The sequence below is a fragment of the Salvelinus alpinus genome, chromosome 24 (assembly GCF_045679555.1).
Source record: "Salvelinus alpinus chromosome 24, SLU_Salpinus.1, whole genome shotgun sequence".
NCBI classification, from domain to species: Eukaryota; Metazoa; Chordata; class Actinopteri; order Salmoniformes; family Salmonidae; genus Salvelinus; species Salvelinus alpinus.
This window is the reverse complement of record NC_092109.1, coordinates 29,834,303-29,854,975: the sequence shown is the minus strand read 5'-3', so window position 1 is coordinate 29,854,975 and position 20,673 is coordinate 29,834,303. Positions and strand designations below refer to the sequence as shown.

The following is a 20,673-nucleotide window of genomic DNA, read 5'->3' as shown; positions in this document are numbered from 1 at the left end:
ATCCCACCTGCCCTGACTAATTCTTACAAAACATTTTAGCGCCTGCGCAATCTCAGCCCTATATGGGCATTAGTTCACTTTTTGTTTTTGTTTGTTTTGTATAGAGTAATTCCAAAAATGTGAAGAAGAAATCAATACACTCAACCTGATTTGCTATTCTATCTTATCCTTCTCTTGTCCAGCTTGTGCAACTGTTTCAATGTGTTGCTTTCTCTTGACTGTGAAGCTCAGCCTCTCTTGAGTGTAAATAAGTAACTACTATTTTCTGTTGAGCTTTGATTCAGAGCAGCAGGTGGGCAAGTCCAGTCCAGTCAAATTCTTCTCTGACTTCATTCAACCACTGAACACTTGTGTAACGCTCGTCTGAAGAAGACCAAGGTGCAGCGTGGTACGTGTTCATGTTTCTTTATTTATTTTTAAACGAACACCAAACAAAACAACAAACGCACATAGCGTCTTGAAGGCTCACCAGAGCTAACAAAACAACATCCCACAACCTAAGGTGGCAAAACAGGCTGCCTAAGTATGATTCCCAATCAGAGACAACGATAGACAGCTGTCCCTGATTGAGAACCACACCCGGCCAAAACATAGAAACACAAATCATAGAAATAAAGAACATAGAATGCCCACTCAAATCACACCCTGACCAAACCAAATAGAGACATAAAAAGGCTCTCTAAGGTCAGGGCGTGACAACTTGCCTCCTCCATGTTTGATGACAGTATGTCCATGTAGAACATTCTTAACCAGACAGTGTTTGGGACAGTCATACAGTCAGTAAAGGGGGAGAAGGAGAGGTGAGCCATTGAGCGGAAGGGTTGGGAGATACTGGTGTGTGTATGACGGTGACAGATGTGTGTGAACCAGCCTGGGCAGCAGACAGAATCAACCCCATCCAGTCACTGCGCTCCAGCCCTAACAGGCAGAAAGTCTCATTAATGAGCAGGGTTTCTCTGGAAAAAAACACACGTCAATGGAATGCAATAGGAGTTCATGTGATTTGCAGCTGACTGCACTGGGAGTTACCTCACATACAGGGGCAGCAAGCGAGAGGCACACACACACACACACATTGCCAAACCACCATGGAACAGAGAGAGGGAGGTGGAGCAGGAAGAGAGGGATAGCAATAGAGTGAGGGGGGTAGAGAAGGGGTAAGGGGGAGGGAGAAAAGAAGGAGGGGATTGTTGGGGAGTTAGGAAACATGTATAAAAAGAGGGGGAGAGAGTAAAAGAACAGAAAGTAAGAGATTTCAAAAGCGATAAATGACTATCGACTATCAGGTGAACAAATATTTTTTAAACATTTTCATCAATCTAAAATGTTCTATTCCTTATTCTATATGAATTACTAAAGAGAACATTTGTTTACAACTTTTTGAAGTCTATTGACACACATCTAACTCGTTAACTACTGGCATACAGTTATGCTGATTCGGGTCGTCTCTCTCTCTCTCAATGTTAGTGTAGTTCTACTAAACCTTACCTCCGTTTTTTTTGTGTGTTCTGTTAGTATTAGTATGTTTATTCATCCATACTTGTTTATCTAGGGTATCTGTCAGGTAGATATACTGTTTTTGTATAGAATCATGTGGAGATTGCACTGGCAGCTCTGCTGTAAGTTGAACCAGCTGACAGGGAGGTGCTGTGTGTGTAAAGCCTGGCTCTGACCTATTGTGCAATAAAGTCTGCTAGTTAGATTATTATATAAAATAACAGTCTTTGGGTTTCAGATTACTATGTTGTTGTTCTTTTAAATCTCACATGAGGGTGGTGCCTGTAACCACTTCCACTGGTGTGATTTCTAAAAAGGTTTGAATTAAATAAACTTGACGATTAAGCTGTACAATATCCCATGAAGGTGAAATCAAGCCTTTTTCACAAATGTAAGAATAACAACACATTTGGAATCTTTTGTAAAAGTCTAACAGACTTAGTGCTTGGTATGTCTCCAAACGAATAAATTTAGGGTGGGTTGTTTCATAAGCAGATCATGTCAAACCCTCTGTAATGGAATGCTATTTTCTATCATCTTCAGATGCCATGTCCACCCACAGGGATCCTCCACCTCCCCTCATAATCCTCACACTGGCCTTTCTCAATGGCTACTCCTCCTTCGCTGCACCCTCTGACGTCTCAGGGACCAACCACACAGCCACCCTTCATCTAAGGCCACACGGACGCATGTACGAAATGTTGGAGCTCTACTCAAATGATGACTACGACCTGAATTGGGACACCACTCCACCCCCGCCTACTCCCTCACGGGGCACCAATCCTCAGTCCTGTGACTACAACCCTTGCCGGGAGCTACAGACCCCCTGTGCCCAGCTGGCAGCCTCCAGCGGCTGCCTGTGTCCAGGGGTGAGTGGGCCCCACGTGGCCCCAGAGCCTCCAGACCTTAAGAGACTGTCTATGGAAGGGCCAGCGGTGGTTGTTCAGTGGTGTGCACCATCGTCTGTTGTGACCCGTTATGAGGTGGTGGTGGGTACCCTGGAGCCCCTGGTGTTTGGGGAGGACCAGAGGAGTGGTGTTGTGCGGGGGGTGGGGCAGGGGGTGGAGGTGTGTGTGGTGGCGGTGAATGACGCAGGAGTCAGCGAGCGTCAGAGGCGGTCCTGTACGATGTACGAGCCCCCTGGAGACAGCAGTCTGGCCCTCAAAGCTGGGCTCATTGGAGGGGCCCTGGGGCTCCTGCTGCTCCTCTCACTGGCTGTCCTGCTTTGGAGGCACAGGGCTCGGAGAAAAGCAGATGCCAGGATCACCCAGGCCATGGAGGAAACACTTCTGAGGGAAGGCAATGGAAGAGGCTAACTCAAGAGTTGTCCAGAACTGAGGCATATTTTACCATAAGAGACTGATTACGCAGTCTGTCTGTCTGTCTGTGTGTGTGTGTGTGTGTGTGTACACGTACTGAACAGGATGCTGAATAGGCCTGTGCTCACCGAAAGGCAGGAGGCACTCAGTCAGTCAGGTGATATGAAACAGCTTCCTGTCTTCTATACACATCTCAATTCAAACAATGACTCATCTCCCTTTGCTGACTTCACCTGCATGCACAGTCCAGATAAAATGCTAAAGCAAATACATTCAAAATTAAACAAGATGCAGGTTACATAACATAAAATAATAAATAAAAATATTAAAACAATGATTTAACATTTGTTATTCCTTATATAAACAAAACAGTTCGTCTTTCCTTGCTCATCATTGAAATAATATACATAGTCGAGAGGAGAAACAATTTAAACTGTTTCAGAAAAGGAGGTGAATTCTCGTCTTATGTTCTGTAAAGGCAACCATACAGCAGTTTTCATTTACAAACAGCTGTTTAACTAGCGGTCTACGAAATCCCTCTTGAATGGGTTTGTGAGACAATGTCATAGACTCATGGATCTTTACCTGTCTGAAAATGTTGGTCGCCCAATCCTGTAGTATTGGCATCAGAACACAAGTAGCACCGATGTTCTATTTGCCCACAGATGAGATTCATGTGAAAGCTTTTGCTGGATGGGAAATGGGGAGGGGTATGTAACCTCTTCCCCAGGCTATAATGAAATGCATTTGGCCGGCCGAGTCTAAGGGGAATGTGGCACAGGATGTTATACTCCTTTAGGAATAGTCTAAGTGGAAATATATAGGAAAAGTCTAAGTGGGATCCTTGGGAGGACCAACTCTAACATTACTCCAAAGAAGTCGATATGTAAAAGTTAGGGTAAGGGTTATTGTTAGGGTTTAGGGTAGGGATGTCCCAAGGTTCCCGCTAAGCATCTACTGTACAATATACACTGAGTGTACAAAATATGAGGAACACTTTTACATGACATAGACTGACTGACCAGGTGAAAGCTATGATACCCTGGTAGTAGGTTCAAGGCGCACCAGTTTGAGTGTGTCAAGAACTGCAACACTGCTGGGTTTTTCACTCTCAACCGTTTCCCATGTGTATCGAGAATGGTCCACCACCAAAGGATATTCAGACAACTTGACAACTGTGGGAAGCATTGGAGTCAACATAGGCCAGCATCAACATGGGTCAGCATCCCTGTGGATTGCTTTCGACACCTTGTAGAGGACGTGCCCCGACTAATTGTTCTGAGGGCAAAAGGGGGTGCAACTCAATATTAGGAAGGTGTTCCTAATGTTTTTTACACTCAGTGCATATCAGGGCCATATAGGCTAGCCTGAGTACCAGTCTGTTTAGCTAACATTCCACTCCTTTTACTCAGTGTCATTTCGCACATGAAAGACTTGGGGCCAAGGGCTGAGGGTTAATATGTCTACCAGATCTACCACTAAGGGGCAGCAGACTCCATAGATCCAGATTTCTGATACTGGTAGGCCTAGACTACCTCAAATATTGGTACAAAAATATAGCCTACAAACAGAGTTGGCACTGAACATACAAGATGACAATTATGGAAATAAATATAAATACTACACTCTTTGTGTTGGTTTGGTCATTAGGCCTACTTTAATTCCTTTGTAATTTGCAGCCTACTGAAAATACAGTTAGTAAGTGCCTATTGCCTACTAGGTTTATTTAAAGCCTACAAGGCTGGGATTTTTGGTCATACCAAAGAGTATTGACTATTATTGGTTTAACAACTCTGTAGTCATCATACCATAGCCATTATTGTCAGATGGGTAGCCAGCATTTATTGATCCCGCTCGTTTGATCGCCGAGTGGCCATTGATTTGGCGTCAGAGGGCTTGTTCGAAATTGCAGTCGACTATGCAGGCGACTACCGAATGACTGATCTACAAAGAACCTTGCATCATAAATAACTACACTCATTATTATTTGTAGATCAGTTACAATTTACCCATGATACATTATATTTTTGATCCTCTCGAACAAGGCCAGTGTCACTCCATTGAATGGAAGCCAGAGCCTTCGTGCACAAACCCATGCAGTGTGATAAATGTAAATTATTTGGTTATCTGTCCGTAAACGAGAGCAGTATTATATGCCAGCTGAGCCTAAATGCTGCAATTGTGGTGGTGAACATGCACCTGAATTTCTGAATCAAATCAAATTTATTTATAAAGCCCTTCTTACATCAGCTGATATCTAAAAGTGCTGTACAGAAACCCAGCCTAAAACCCTAAACAGCAAGCAATGCAGGTGTAGAAGCACGGTGGCTAGGAAAAACTGCCTAGAAAGGCCAGAACCTAGGAAGAAACCTAGAGAGGAACCAGGCTATGAGGGGTGGCCAGTCCTCTTCTGGATGTGCCGGGTGGAGATTATAACAGAACATGGCCAAGATGTTCAAATGTTCATAGATGACCAGCAGGGTCAAATAATAATAATCACAGTGGTTGTCGAGGGTGCAACAGTTCAGCACCTCAGGAGTAAATGTCAGTTGGCTTTTCATAGCCGATCATTCAGAGTATCTCTACCCCTCATGCTGTCTCTAGACAGTTGAAAACAGCAGGTCTTGGACAGGTAGCACGTCCGGTGAACAGGTCAGGGTTCTATAGCCGCAGGCAGAACAGTTGAAACTGGAGCAGCAACACGACCAGGTGGACTGGGGACAGCAAGGAGTCATCAGGCCAGGTAGTCCTGAGGCATGGTCCTAGGGCTCAGGTCCTCCGAGAAAGAATTAGAGAGAGCATACTTAAATTCACACAGGACACCGGATAAGACAGGAGAAATACTCCAGATATAACAGACTGACCCTAGCCCCCCGAGACATAAACTACTGCAGCATAAATACTGGAGGCTGAGACAGGAGAGGTCGGGAGACACTGTGGCCCCGTCCGACGAAGTGTCCTGTTAGGGTGATTGAGACGGAGGTGGCAAGAATAAGGGTTGTCCAGCATGTCTCCTATCCGGAGGCGGTGAGAATAAGGGCTGTCCAGAATGTCTCCTATCCAGAGGTGGTGATAAGAGTGGAAGAAAGGAGTGAAGTTGAGGAAGTAATGGTAGTAGGAGTAGAGACACCAGATTCCTTGTTAACAGAGGGATCCTGACATGTTGCATGTTAAGAAGGTGGACTTTGTAGTGTTTATTACTTTGTAGCGTTTTTTACTTTGTGGCGTTTATTACTTTGTAGCGTTTATTACTTTGTAGTGTTTATTACTTTGTAGCGTGTATTACTTTGTTGTGTTTATTAACTGCACAGCGCAAACGGAGAGGAAATCTGAGACAATAGCGTTTTGGGGTATTCATTTTTCTTTTTCTGCTCTTTTTCTGCGGAGGTAAACAAGTAATCATGTCGATGAACGCCCCGTCCTCACAGGCTCCTGAGGGATGTGATTTGAATGTGACTGAAGGAGTGGGATGGTTGTTTGATTTATTTGTGTATTTACTTTAGCCCCCTCTTCCCATAATGGAATATATTTGTATTTTTGTTTTGTTTCAATACCCCGTACAGTAGGTGGCAGCAATACACCAATATGTGTAGTCTGACATAAAGCTTTAAAGAAGAAAAAGAATGGAGGAAGAGGGAGGGGTCAAACTATCCATTTACATTACATTTAAGTCATTTAGCAGACGCTCTTATCCAGAGCGACTTACAAATTGGTGGTGCACTTTGAAAAGTGATTCTCAGAACATGGGAGTTTCTATAACTGGGGTAGCAGTAGATTTTAAAGTTGACCAGCTGAGGGCAAAGCTTCCCGTTGTATGTGATGCTCGTTGTTTGATGCGACGTAGACAGGGTGGTGAGTGGGGAAACAGAAGAGTCATTGTCTGTTCTTTTGAGTTTTGAAGTTGAGTCTTTGCCTGACAAAGTGAAGTTAGGATATACAAGTTATCCTGTACGAGCGTATGTGCCGAATACATTAAGATGTTACAGGTGACAAGCTTATGAGCATGTTGCAGCAGTGTGTAGGAGGGAGGGTCCAAGGTGTGAGAAATGTGCAGAAGGGCATGAGACAAAGGAATGTGTAGTATTGGAGAGAGTAGTGGAATGTGTTAATTGTAGGGGTGCCCATGGAGCTGGGGATCAGAAATGCGAGAGAGGCAAGTTGAGGTTTCCAGGGTTAGAGTAGTGCAGAAGTTGTCATATGCTGAGGCAGTGAAGAATGTAGAAGAAGGTGGGTTAAGGGGGAGGAGTGGTGAGAGTAGGAGAGATATACCCATACAGAGGTATAGGCCAAAAAGTGATATAAGTTTCAGTAAAATGGGATTTTTAGCATTTACAGTGAGGGAAAAAAGTATTTGATCCCCTGCTGATTTTGTGCGTTTGCCCACTGACAAAGAAATTATCAGTCTATAATTTTAATGGTAGGTTTATTTGAACAGTGAGAGACAGAATATCAACAAAAAAAAACAGAAAAACACATGTCAAAAATGTTATGAATTGATTTGCATTTTAATGAGGGAAATAAGTATTTGACCCCTCTGCAAAACATGACTTAGTACTTGGTGGCAAAACCCTTGTTGGCAATCACAGAGGTCAGACGTTTCTTGTAGTTGGCCACCAGGTTTGCACACATCTCAGGAGGGATTTTGTCCCACTCCTCTTTGCAGATCTTCTTCAAGTCATTAAGGTTTTGAGGCTGACGTTTGGCAACTCGAACCTTCAGCTCCCTCCACAGATTTTCTATGGGATTAAGGTCTGGATACTGGCTAGGCCACTCCAGGACCTTAATGTGCTTCTTCTTGAGCCACTCCTTTGTTGCCTTGGCCGTGTGTTTTGGGTCATTGTCATGCTGGAATACCCATCCACGACCCATTTTCAATACCCTGGCTGAGGGAAGGAGGTTTTCACCCAAGATTTGACGGTACATGGCCCCGTCCATCGTCCCTTTGATGCGGTGAAGTTGTCCTGTCCCTTTAGCAGAAAAACACCCCCAAAGCATAATGTTTCCACCTCCATGTTTGACGGTGGGGATGGTTTCTTGGGGTCATAGGCAGCATTCCTCCTCCTCCAAACACGGCAAGTTGGGTTGATGCCAAAGAACTCCATTTTGGTCTCATCTGACCACAACACGTTCACCCAGTTGTCCTCTGAATCATTCAGATGTTCATTGGCAAACTTCAGACGGGCATGTATATGTGCTTTCTTGAGCAGGGGGACCTTGCGGGCGCTGCAGGATTTCAGTCCTTCACGGCATAGTGTGTTACCAATTGTTTTCTTGATGACTATGGTCCCAGCTGCCTTGAGATCATTGACAAGATCCTCCTGTGTAGTTCTGGGCTGATTCCTCACCGTTCTCATGATCATTGCAACTTCACGAGGTGAGATCTTGCATGGAGCCCCAGGCTGAGGGAGATTGACAGGTCTTTTGTGTTTCTTCCATTTGCGAATAATCACAGAAACTGTTGTCACCTTCTCACCAAGCTGCTTGGCGATGGTCTTGTAGCCCATTCCAGCCTTGTGTAGGTCTACAATCTTGTCCCTGACATCCTTGGAGAGCTCTTTGGTCTTGGCCATGGTGGAGAGTTTGGAATCTGATTGATTGATTGCTTCTGTGGACAGGTATCTTTTATACAGGTAAGAAACTGAGATTAGGAGCACTCCCTTTAAGAGTGTGCTCCTAATCTCCGTTCGTTACCTGTATGAAAGACACCTGGGAGCCAGAAATCTTTTTGATTGAGAAGGGGTCAAATACTTATTTCCCTCATTAAAATGCAAATCAATTTATAACATTTTTGACATGCATTTTTCTGGATATTTTTGTTGTTATTCTGTCTCTCACTGTTCAAATAAACCTACCATTAAAATTATAGACTGATAATATCTTTGTCAGTGGGCAAACGTACAAAATCAGCAGGGGATCAAATACTTTTTTCCCTCACTGTATAGCAATGGTTATTTATTGTACTGCAGGGATGGATCAGAAGTCTCAGAAAATTGAGGTTGTGGTGGCAGCTTCAGAGAGGTATTTGGGTGTGCGAGACTTGACAGCAGAAGAGTTACAGGGTGTGTTAAGTGGTGTTGTCCCATCCTATCCTTTCAGGATGATGGCATGAGGTAGGAATAAATACATGTAATTAGGGGAGTAGGGTGGTGTTCATTTTATTTTAGATCATTTTGAAATTAGTGAGTGTAGTGTTAGATGGCAGGGTATTTATTTAGTACATGTTTATTTAATTGTTTTATATATATTATTATTTTAAAGCAAAGTATAAGGGAGTTGTACTCCAGTCTAGTAGGTGGCGGTAATGCAACAAATTGGATGCCAATCGCCGTTAAACCTCATAGAAGAAGAAGAATGGGAGTGTCTCGAGGGGCTGCTGTTGTCTAGGATATTGGGAGCGCAGTTCCATCGAAACTTTGAAGACAATATGTTGAATTTTATGTTAGGTGCTGTTTTGTAGTGCATGCTTCATCGAAGAGAAGTGGCAAATCGCGTGCTAACAATTGATCCGTAAGTAGAATTTGTCATACGTGTCGCTATATTTTTTTGTTGTGCGCATTCTGAGCCTCAAGGCAAATTAAATGACCCGTATGGATGGATGCATGCATTTAATTCCATATGGCGCGTGCCCATGGCTCCTGGTTGCCTAAAATCAGGGGTCGGTTTAAGGCTAAATTAATTTTAGCACCACTGAAATTAGCCTTAACGGAAAGGTTTTAATGTTTTTGTGCATCCATTCATTCCCTGTGTCATTTCACGTTTATCTGAGTTATTTGCGCGCAAACATCCGGCCGATATAACGTAGCACTGTGATAAAGTCGCTCTCACTACAGTGGAAGTTAATAGGAATACGATTTAGATCGCGAAAACGTCTATCAAAAATGTCAGACTTCAATACTGGCCTGTGTCATAACTCGGGGTGATGTCTTCCCTAAGGAGGGAAGATAATATTTTTGCGATATTCCTACCTCGAGAAATTTGTCTATCAGATGTGTTCCTATTTGTCTGCCTCTAGTCCAGGATGCATTGTATGGTGCAGTTGCCAGAGATATTCCAGAAAGCACAGAATGTCGACCAATCGGGTCCACGTTGTCATTCTTCGTCATGCGGCTGCTAAAATAATCCAGTCTCAAAATCTGTGTATATGTCGAGAAACGAGTTTATTTTCCTCGAAAGTACTCAATGGCCCGATTCTAAAGCTATACGATACTACAGAGAGCAAGTTAATTATCTCGGGAAAACATTAATGTTGACGAAATCCGTGCTAGTGTTGTTTTTTTAGCTAGCGCCCAATAAACTCCCATTCACTCCTCGGAAAGCGCGCCATGTCCCAGAATTGCACAGCATGCGGTCCATAGACGAATCAAAGGCAACGTTTGCCATGTATAACAAAAGAATATCTGCCGTTGCGAATGTTAGACCACTCTGTACGGCTGGTTGAACATGGTGAGAGAGCTGTAAAATCGCCTATACAAACTGCACTAACTAGCTACGTTAATGCTTATATTGTCTTCGGAATTATTTCGTGTAGCTACACTAGCTAGCCAGCTCAGAGAGCATTGCATTGTGGATTTTGTAGTCGACTTGAGCTGCAACAGATTTCCAAAAATATTTTCCATTTTACCTTGTAACGTCAGAATGAATTTTTTTTAACAAAAGAATATTGTTCTCACATAGTTATTTAACACTACAGTTGAATATGGAAGTTTACATACACTTAGGTTGGAGTCATTAACTTGTTTTCCAACCACTCCACAAATTTCTTGTTAACAAACTATAGTTTTGGCAAGTCGTTTAGGACATCTACTTTGTGCATGACACAATTCATTTTTCCAACAATTGTTTACAGATAGATTATTTAACTTATAATTCACTGTTTCACAATTCCAGTGGGTTAGAAGTTTACATACACTAAGTTGATTGTGCCTTTAAACAGCTTGGAAAATTCCAGAAAATTATGTCCGCTTCAGATAGGCTAATTGACATAATTTGAGTCAATTGGAGGTGTACATGTGGATGTATTTCAAGGCCAACCTTCAAACTCAGTGCCTCTTTGCTTGACATCATGGGGAAATCAAAAGAAATCAGCCAAGACCTCAGAAAAAATATTGTAGACCTCCACAAGTCTGGTTCATCCTTGGGAGCAATTTACAAACGCCTGAAGGTACCACGTTCATCTGTACAAACAATAGTACACAAGTATAAACACCATGGGACCACGCAGCCGTCATTCCACTCAGGAAGGAGACGCGTTCTGTCTCCTAGAGATTAATGTACTTTGGTGCGAAAAGTGCAAATCAATCCCAGAACAACAGCAAAGGCCCTTGTGAAGATGCTGGAGAAAACAGGTACAAAAGTATCTATATCCACAGTAAAACGAGTCCTATATTGACATAACCTGAAAGGCAGCTCAGCAAGGAAGAAGCTACTGCTCCAAAACCTCCATAAAAAAGCAAGACTCCGGTTTGCAACTGGACATGGGGACAAAGATCAAAAATATAACTGTTTGGCCATAATGCCCATTGTTATGTTTAGAGGGGAAAAAGCAGAGGCTTGCAAGCCGAAGAACACCATCCCAACCGTGAAGCGCAGGGGTGGCAGCATCATGTTGTGGGAGTGCCTTACTGCAGGAGAACTGGTGCACTTCACAAAATAGATGGCATCATGAGGGAGGAAAATTATGTGGATATATTGAAGCAACATCTCAAGACATCAGTCAGGAATTTTAAGCTTGGTCGCAAATGGGTCTTCCAAATGGACAGTGACCCCAAGCATACTTCAAAAGTTGTGGCAAAATGGCTTAAGGACAACAAAGTCAAGGTATTGGAGAGGCCATCACAAAGCCCTGACTGCAATCCCATAGAAAATGTGTGGGCAGAACTGAAAAAGTGTGTGCGAGCAAGGAAACCTACAAACCTGACTCAGTTACACCAGCTCTGTCAGGAGGAATGGGCCAAAATTCACCCAACTTATTGTGGGAAGCTTGTGGAAGGCTACCCAAAACGTTTGACCCAAGTTAAACAATTTAAAGGCAATGCTACCAAATACTAATTGAGTGTATGTAAGCTTCTGACCCACAGGGAATGTGAGGAAAGAAATAAAAGCTGAAATAAATCATTCTCTCTATTCTGACATTTCACATTCTTAATAAAGTGGTGATCCTAACTGACCTAAGACGGAATTTTTTACTAGGATTAAAAGTCAAGAATTGTGAAACCTGAGTTTAAATGTATTTGGCTAAGGTGTATGTAAACTTCTGACTTCAACTGTAAATTAAAGGAATGAGTGGTTTTGGGTTGATTTTTCCATTTTAAGATGCTTTTGGGAGACTGGGTTGTTTACACAAGCAGCCCAATTCAGATATTTTGCTAGCTAACAGATTGTAACAGGCTAATCTAATGTGATGCTCCAGACCAATAATGGACTAAAGGAGCCTAACGTTACTCCTTATAGTCCAAGGACCTTACATGTTCTGTTTAGAGGTGAATTGGCTCTAGAAACATAAAGCCTTGTTCTTTCATATCACATTAAAATAATTTCACAAATTAGAGGTTGACCGATTAATCGGAATGGCCGATTAATTAGGGGCGATTTCAAGTTTTCATAACAATCGGAAATCGGTGTTTTTGGACACCGATTTGGCCGTTTTTATTTAAAAAATGTACACCTTTATTTAATCTTTATTTAGCTATGCAAGTCAGTTAACCTCTCTAGGGTACGTGAGAAGGTAGCGTCCCACCTCTTCAACAGCCAGTGAAACTGCAGGGCGCCAAATTCAAAACAACAGAAATCCCATAATTTAAAATTCCTCAAACATACCTGTATTTTACACCATTTTAAAGATACACTTGTAAATCCAGCCACAGTGTCCGATTTCAAAAAGGCTTTATGAAGAAAGCAAACCAAACGATTATGTTAGGTGAGTGTCTATTCACAGAATAACACAGCCATTTTTCCAGCCAAAAAGAGGAGTCACAAAAAGCAGAAATAGAGAGAAAATTAATCACTAATCTTTGATGATCTTCATCAGATGACACTGATAGGACTTCATGTTACACAATACATGTATGTTTTGTTCGGTAAAGGTTATATTTATATCCAAAAATCTGAGTTTACATTGGCGCGTTATGTTCAGAAGTTCCAAAACATCCTTTGATTTTGCAGAGAGCCACATCAATTTACAGGAATACTCATAATAAACATTGCTAAAAGATACAACTGTTATGCATGGAATTTTAGATGCACTTCTCCTTAATGCAACCGCTGTGTCAGATTTCAAAAAGCTTTACGGAAAAAGCAAACCATGCAATAATCTGAGTAGGCGCTCAGAGCCCAATCAAGACACAAATATATCCGCCATATTGTGCAGTCAACATAAGTCAGAAGTAACATTATAAACATTCACTTACCTTTGATCTTCATCAGAATGCACTCCCAGGAATCCCAGTTCCACAATAAATGTTTGTTTTGTTTGATAATGTCCATCATTTATGTCCAAATTCCTCCTTGTTGTTCTAGCGTTCAGTACACTTTCCAAACTCACGACGCGCGGGCAAGTCCAGCGGAAAGTACGAAAGAAAAGTCAAAAAAGTTATATTACAGTCCGTTAACTTCTTGACGCGCGGATCCCTTTAGCGGGCTCATTTTCGTAAACAACCGCTGAATTGCAGTGCGCTAAATTAAAAAATATATATTTATAATCATGAAATCACAAGTGAAATATACCAAAACACAGCGTAGCTTGTTGTTAATCCACCTATAATGTCAGATTTTGAAAATATGCTTTACAGCGAATGGTTGATGATATTACTAGTTTATCTAGCGTGTCCTGCGTTGCATATAATCGATGCGGTGCGTATCGTTGCTCCAATGTGTACCTAACCATAAACATCAATGCCTTTCTTAAAATCAATACACAGAAGTATATATTTTTTAAACTGCATATTTAGCTAAAATAAATCCAGGTTAGCAGGCAATTTTAACCAGGTGAAATTGTGTCACTTCTCTTGCGTTCATTGCACGCAGAGTCAGGGTATATGCAACAGTTTGGGCTGCCTAATTTGCCAGAATTATAACATAACATTGAAGGTTGTGCAATGTAACAGGAATATTTAGACTTATGGATGCCACCCGTTAGATAAAATACGGAACAGTTCCGTATTTCACTTAAAGAATAAACGTCTTGTTTTCGAGATGATAGTTTCCGGATTTGACCATATTAATGACCTAAGGCTCCTATTTCTGTGTGTTTTATTATGTTATAACTAAGTCTATGATTTGATAGAGCAGTCTGACTGAGCGGTGGTAGGCAGCAGCAGGCTCGTAAGCATTCATTCAAACAGCACTTTCGTGTGTTTGCTATCAACTCCCGAGATTAGGCTGGTGTAACCGATGTGAAATGGCTAGCTAGTTAGCGGGGTGCGCGCTAATAGCGTTTCAAACGTCACTCGCTCTGAGACTTGGAGTAGTTATTCCCCTTGCTCTGCATGGGTAACGCTGCTTCGAGGGTAGCTGTTGTCGTTGTGTTCCTGGTTTGAGCCCAGGTAGGAGCGAGGAGAAGGATGGAAGCTATACTGTTACACTGGCAATACTAAAGTGCCTATAAGAACATCCAATAGTCAAATGTTAATGAAATACAAATGGTATAGAGAAAAATAGTCCTATAATAAATACAACCTAAAATTTCTTACCTGGGAATATTGAAGACTCATGTTAAAAGGAACCACCAGCTTTCATATGTTCTCATGTTCTGAGCAAGGAACTTAAACGTTAGCTTTTTTACATGGCACATATTGCACTTTTACTTTCTTCTCCAACATTTGCATTATTTAATCCAAATTGAACATGTTTCATTATTTATTTGAGGCTAAATTGATTTTATTGGTGTATTATATTAAGTTCAAATAAAAGTGTTCATTCAGTATTGTTGTAATTGTCATTATTACGAATAAATAAAAATCGGCCGATTGATCGGTATCGGCTTTTTTTGGTTCTCCAATAATCGGTCTCGGCGTTGAAAAATCATAATCGGTCGACCTCTATCACAAATGCAAAATATACACTTGAGGACAGCTCATAATAATGTCTAGAATGGAGCAAATGGAATGGCAAACACACAGAAACCATGTGTTTTATACCATTCTGCTCCAGCCATTACCACAAGCACATCCTCCCCAATTAAGTTGCCACCAACCTCCTACTCTGTACACTGACACTGTTTTAACTGATTAACACTTGCCGCCTACAGTATTTTTCAGTAACAACGTGTTTGTGGCGTCCATCTTCCGTTTCCCCACAGGTGTTTGGAGACGCAGATAGCTCATTAGCACAGATAGTCAACGCTGTAACATGGAAAGATGGCCATGTGGGAAGCCTAACCCTATAAAAGGTGTAGTAATTTAACCTTTTGTTTGTTGAAAATGATTTCTCGCTGATGTATGTTTACAAATCCATACAAAAAGTGATGTGTTTTAACGTATAAAGCACGCATTGGTGGCTCTTAAAAAAACTGCCAGAAGATACTATGTCAATAGGCGCTAAAGGAAGTTGATGATTTTGACCAACCTTAACTTGTCGACACTTGCCAAATTCCAGACTTGAAAGACAACCAATGTCTTCTAAACATCCATGTCTAGTTGCAGAGGGTTTGTTTGAATTCAGAAAATACTTTGTTATTAAATGTTTTGATCCATAAAGAAATCCAACAACGCTCCATGTGTTTGGATGCTCAATCAGTTTTTTTTCTTAAATGACCTGCCATGACAACCACCTAAAACTTTAAAGGAACAGTGACAGGAAATGAGCATTGCGTGTTACTTCAGAGGCTACATTTCATTTTCATTTTTCCTTTATTTAACTAGGCAAGTCAGTTAAGAACAAATTCTTATTTTCAATGACTGCCTAGGAACAGTGAGTTAACTGCCTTGTTCAGGGGCAGAATGACAGATTTTTACCTTGCCAGCTTGGGGATTCGATCTTGCAACCTTTCGGTTACAAGTCCAACGCTCTAACCACTAGGCTACCTGCCGCCTCATTCATACATCAGTATGAATGGGCAAATCTGATATGGTCACATGTAAGACTGATTTGAACAGAAAAAAATATCTGAATTGGATTCTTTGGGTGGTACCACTGTGATAAACTTTCTGGGTAAAAAGTCTGAATACAACAAAAAAAAATTGGGGTGTGGATCAGAAAACCAGTCAGTATCTGGAGTGACCACCATTCGCGTCATGCAGCGCGAAACATCTTGGCATAGAGTTGATCAGGCTGTTGATTGTGGCCTGTGGAATGTTGTCCCACTCCTCTTCAATAGCTGTTTGAAGTTGCTGGATATTGGCAAGAACTGGAACACGCTGTCATACTCGTCAATCAAGAGCATCCCAAACATGCTCAATGGATAACATGTCTGCTGAGTATGCTGTCCATAGATGAACAGGGGCATTTTCAGCTTCCAAGAATTGTGTACTCCACATGGGACAGTGAATTTTCATGCTGAAACATGAGGTGATGGTGGCGGATGAATGGCACGACAATGGGCCTCAGGATCTCGTCACGGCATCTCTGCATGCAAATTGCCATCGATAAAATGAAATTGTGTTCGATGTCCGTAGCTTATGCCTGCCCCATACCATAACTCCACCGCCACTATGTTCACAACATTGACATCAGCAAACCGATTGCCCACATGATGCCATACACGCTATCTGCCATCTTCCCGGTACATTTTAAACCGGAATTCATCCTTGAAGAGCACACTTCTCCAGCGGCCATCAAAGGTGAGCATTTGCCCGCTGACGTCGGTTACAACACCAAACTGCAGTCAGGTCAAGACCCTGGTGAGGACGACAAGCACGCAGATGAGCTTCCCTAAGACGGTTTCTGACAGTTTTTGTGCAGAAATTCTCCGGTTGCACAAACCCAGTTTCATCAGCTGTACAGGTGGCTGGTCTCAGACGATTACGCAGGTGAAGAAGCCAGATGTGGAGGTCCTGGGCTGGCGTGGTTACACATGGTCTGCGGTTGTGAGGCCGGTTTGACATACTGCCAAATTATCTAAAATGACGGAGTTGGCTTATGGTAGAGAAATTAACATTCAATTATCTGAAAACAGCTCTGGTGAACATTAGAGGCCTTCTATTATCCCCAGCACAAGGTGCACCTGTGTAATGATCATGCTGTTTAATCGGCTTCTTGATATACCACACCTATCAGGTGGATGGATTATCTTGGCAAAGGAGAAATGCTCACTAACAGGGTTGTAAACAAATTTGTGCACAAAAAACAAACATTTTAGAGAATCTTTTTGTGCATATGCCACATTTCTGGGATCTTTTATTTCCGATCATGAAACATGGAACCAACACTTTGCATGTTGCGTTTTTATATTTTTGTTCAGTGTACTTCCGTCTTGTGCTCGTGCCTTAGGTGGTGAGCATTCAAATCGTCATAGCTATACACACAGAGCCAAGTCTAAATCAGGTTATTAATACGGACTGTTTGGTAGCGATGTGTGAGAAAGGAAATTCCACACTCGGATTCTAAAGGAGCAAGGACCCTGGAAGCCTACTGTTGGTTATTTTGTATTATGCGTTTCATTAAAAAAGAGGCAGCACTCTTGCTCAGAATGAAAAGCTGGTTGTTTTTCATGTTAACATGAAATGTAGGCTATGTTCTCCATAGATTTGCATACAATTGAATATGCAGCATTATTATAAAATGCCCACCATAACTTTAGTCAATAAAATATAGGGCTAATATAATGAATGTTCCTAGTGTATATTTTAACTCAATAACCCCCTGCATCTCATTTTGCAGGTGAGGACACTGCTGTAAATGTTGAGGACCAGAGTAACATCTCTGGAGGAGGTGATTCCCATCAGGAACTACAGATGAACCACTTTGGACATCCTCTTTTTCTTCCGAGCCCGTCAGTGAGACCTGAGCCTGTGCCGCAGACGCTGGGACATTCAGACGGTTTCAGACTAGACGCGCATCTGGGTGTGTCTCGGAATGTTGAGGAGATCCTGGACTATTGGAGACTGGATCCTGTTTGTAGCCCTGGAGGTTCAAAGGCGGGAGCTGGAGATCCAGAGACAATACCAGTCAGTAACAAGACACCAACAGCTATGATGGGGGATGTTCCTGTGTTTACTCTAGCCTCACTAGTGGATCTGTCCAATGGAGGAGTAACATGTGAGCCATGTGATGTTAAGAAAGTACCTACAGAGACCAAATGCAGTGCATTGACCTCCCTTCACATTAGATCCAAAGAGAAGCAGCAGTCAGAGTCTAGTAAAAAGAGTGAATTGAATTTATCTCAGTGTAAAAGTGAGATTATGTCTGAATGTCCTGAGATGAAAGTTGAGGATCCTATTTGGTCATATTATTATCAGATTGAATCCGGCATGACTCCAGTTAAAACAAAAGCCATCCCAGTTAAAAAAGAGTCCTTAGAAAATGCTACTGTGGCTGTCAAAACCAAAGATGAAGTTGATTCTGAAATGAAAGTTGAGGATCCTATTTGGGCCTGTTATTTTGCAGAACAGGAAAAAGGGGTGCCTATTGTTGAAAGGAAAACATATGCTGCACATGTGAAAGAAGAACCTGTAGATATTGAGATTCCATTTAGCTTTGCTCTTGGTTCATCTTCACCGGAAAACGGTGTTCAGCTGACTCTGACTGACAGATGTGATCAAGATAGAAATGGAGGCCTATATGCAGTGAAACCTGCCGAAGAACAAAGTGTGAAAAACTCTACAGAAACTTACTATGTGAAACGGGAAATGGTGGACATCAAAAATGAAGATCCCATATGGGCTAATTTTCACCTGAATGAAGTAAGAAAGGATTTGAAGCCAGAATATGATAATTTAGTATCTCTACTTTCGTCAATGATAGAAGACAACCATCAGCCACCAATCTTCAAGGAATTGCTATCATTGAAGACTGAGAGTACGCAACCCATCCATATGGTCAACGTATCAGTGCCTGCAATCACAGGAGGGCAGGAACGCACTATGACCTCTGACCCAAAAGGCTGTTCTCAGCCCATTTCACACCAGCCCAGCAAAAAGCAAAGGTTGGAGTGCGAGCCTGGTGACAAATCACTGGCCTCTAACTCAACACAGGCAAATACAAACCAGAGATCACATAAGCCACAGCAGCAAGATGGAACATCAGGCTTTTATACATCTACTCAGTCTCATCATACACACATTTCCCAGTCAGACCTGGGTTCTCAGTCAAATACGACAGACCACTCATTACCAATGTCAGGTACAGGTATAAAACATCTGCCTCAAACATCAAACATCTACGACAAATATAAACCATATACTATTGCAAAAGAAATGATAAATACCTGCCAACTATGTGGTAAATCCATTGCTTCACATAAACTGTCAGCAGAGGCTGTAAAAGGACCGGGACAGACGGACACAACTAGACCCTGGACATGTTGTGTATGTAAAGCAACATATAAAGGCCAAGGAACATGGGTGTTTCACAGACAAATACACATTAGTGGCTTAAAATGCCCTGAGTGTGGAAAGTGTTTTAAAACACAACATAGCTTGGATGTTCATAAGAAGACGCATTCTAAGGAAAGGCCTTTCTCTTGTGAGGAGTGCGGTAAGACCTATCGCACTCTCAGCCTTCGCAACGCACACATTTACAGTTGTCACAAAACTCCCAACCATGCCTGTCAGGAGTGTGGCAAGAGTTTTAGGCAAAGAGCCCACCTATGCATTCACATGAACATACACACAGGAAATAGACCCTATCAGTGTGCAGACTGCCAGGCTGCCTTCAAGTCACCCTCAGCACTGTATACGCACAAGACTATTCACACAGGTGAGAAGCCCTTTGTCTGCCCTCTGTGTGGCATGCGTTTCCGCCTCAATGCCTTCCTCACTGTCCACCTGAACACACACTCTACCACCAAAGGAAAACTGCACAATAAGTCAGGGAAAAGCCAATCGAAGAGGGAGCAGTCAGACTCTGAAGAGACCTCAGACTCCCTCTCTGACTCAGACTCCCTCTCTGACTCCACCCCTCAAACCCCCACCTCTAGAGAGACCAGGAGTCAGAGGAAATCGAGGCAGGTGGAAAACTGAAGGTGAATGGAACTCTTTAAATGCTATGATCTGATGATCCAAGGATGAAGCATATTTTATTTGAATCTGTATATTTTACAATCTTTGTGCTTAGTAAAACCTAGTTTTAAGTTCAACCTAGTTAGTGTTTTGTTGATTGCTGCTTCACAATAAAATGTTTTGTTCAAATGAAACTGTAACTTTACAATGTCTTTGTTCATTTGTTTCTATTAGCTGTTGTCATAGCACACTGGGGTCCTCAACATTGATCAAATCAGTGAACTGGAGAGCAGCATATGTTACCACTCACAGCAGCCCATGTGTACATGTATGTGTGCATTTGTGTTAATATTTGACTTATTTTGCAATACAAAGGAAACGGGTCAGAACAAGCGTAGTATTGTAAGGGTAATATTTCCCTGTGAATCCTTTTGAAGCACTTGATTGTGTGCTGGATGTTAACAGAATGGGCTGTGTGGCACAGGATGTAAGTGTGATATATTGTATCATTGAGCAGCCCAAACTGCTGAGGACTACCACAATGCAACACATCAGATCCACAATTGAAGAGCAGTAGACCCCATAGATTCGGATATATCAGTATTTGTTTTTACAAAAACACTGAAGACATGTATCAAGTATATGAATTAGATGCTAATTACACAATGTATTTCATTCATGGATAAATTACAATTGTGTAGGTAATTTATGTTTTGATTTGGTGATAGTGACAGAAAAACAGAAAAAACCATTGGTGTCTAGGA

The 20,673-nt window shown here is 42.0% G+C and overlaps 2 protein-coding genes across 4 annotated transcripts; both read left to right on the top strand.

Annotated features, from left to right (window-relative positions):
* Positions 1 to 295: 295 nt before the first annotated feature.
* LOC139552568 (leucine-rich repeat neuronal protein 4-like) lies at positions 296 to 3,153 on the top strand. 2 transcript variants are annotated; one of them, XM_071364411.1, is made up of 2 exons: positions 296 to 388; positions 2,041 to 3,153. In XM_071364411.1, the coding sequence occupies exon 2, from the start codon at positions 2,046 to 2,048 to the stop codon at positions 2,811 to 2,813; it is 768 nt and encodes a 255-aa protein (XP_071220512.1). In that variant the 5' UTR covers positions 296 to 388; positions 2,041 to 2,045; the 3' UTR covers positions 2,814 to 3,153. The 2 variants fall into 2 exon arrangements, with proteins under 2 accessions (XP_071220512.1, XP_071220511.1); XM_071364410.1 differs by lacking the exon at positions 296 to 388 and adding an exon at positions 1,169 to 1,286.
* Positions 3,154 to 9,150: 5,997 nt separating this feature from the next.
* LOC139552567 (uncharacterized) lies at positions 9,151 to 20,103 on the top strand. Of its 2 annotated transcripts, XM_071364408.1 has the most exons (3): positions 9,152 to 9,323; positions 15,112 to 15,201; positions 17,631 to 20,103. In XM_071364408.1, exons 2-3 carry the CDS (start codon positions 15,162 to 15,164, stop codon positions 19,928 to 19,930), a joined length of 2,340 nt encoding a protein of 779 aa, XP_071220509.1. In that variant the 5' UTR covers positions 9,152 to 9,323; positions 15,112 to 15,161; the 3' UTR covers positions 19,931 to 20,103. The 2 variants fall into 2 exon arrangements, with proteins under 2 accessions (XP_071220510.1, XP_071220509.1); XM_071364409.1 differs by lacking the exon at positions 15,112 to 15,201 and having other exon boundaries at positions 9,151 to 9,323.
* The last annotated feature ends 570 nt before the right edge of the window (positions 20,104 to 20,673 follow it).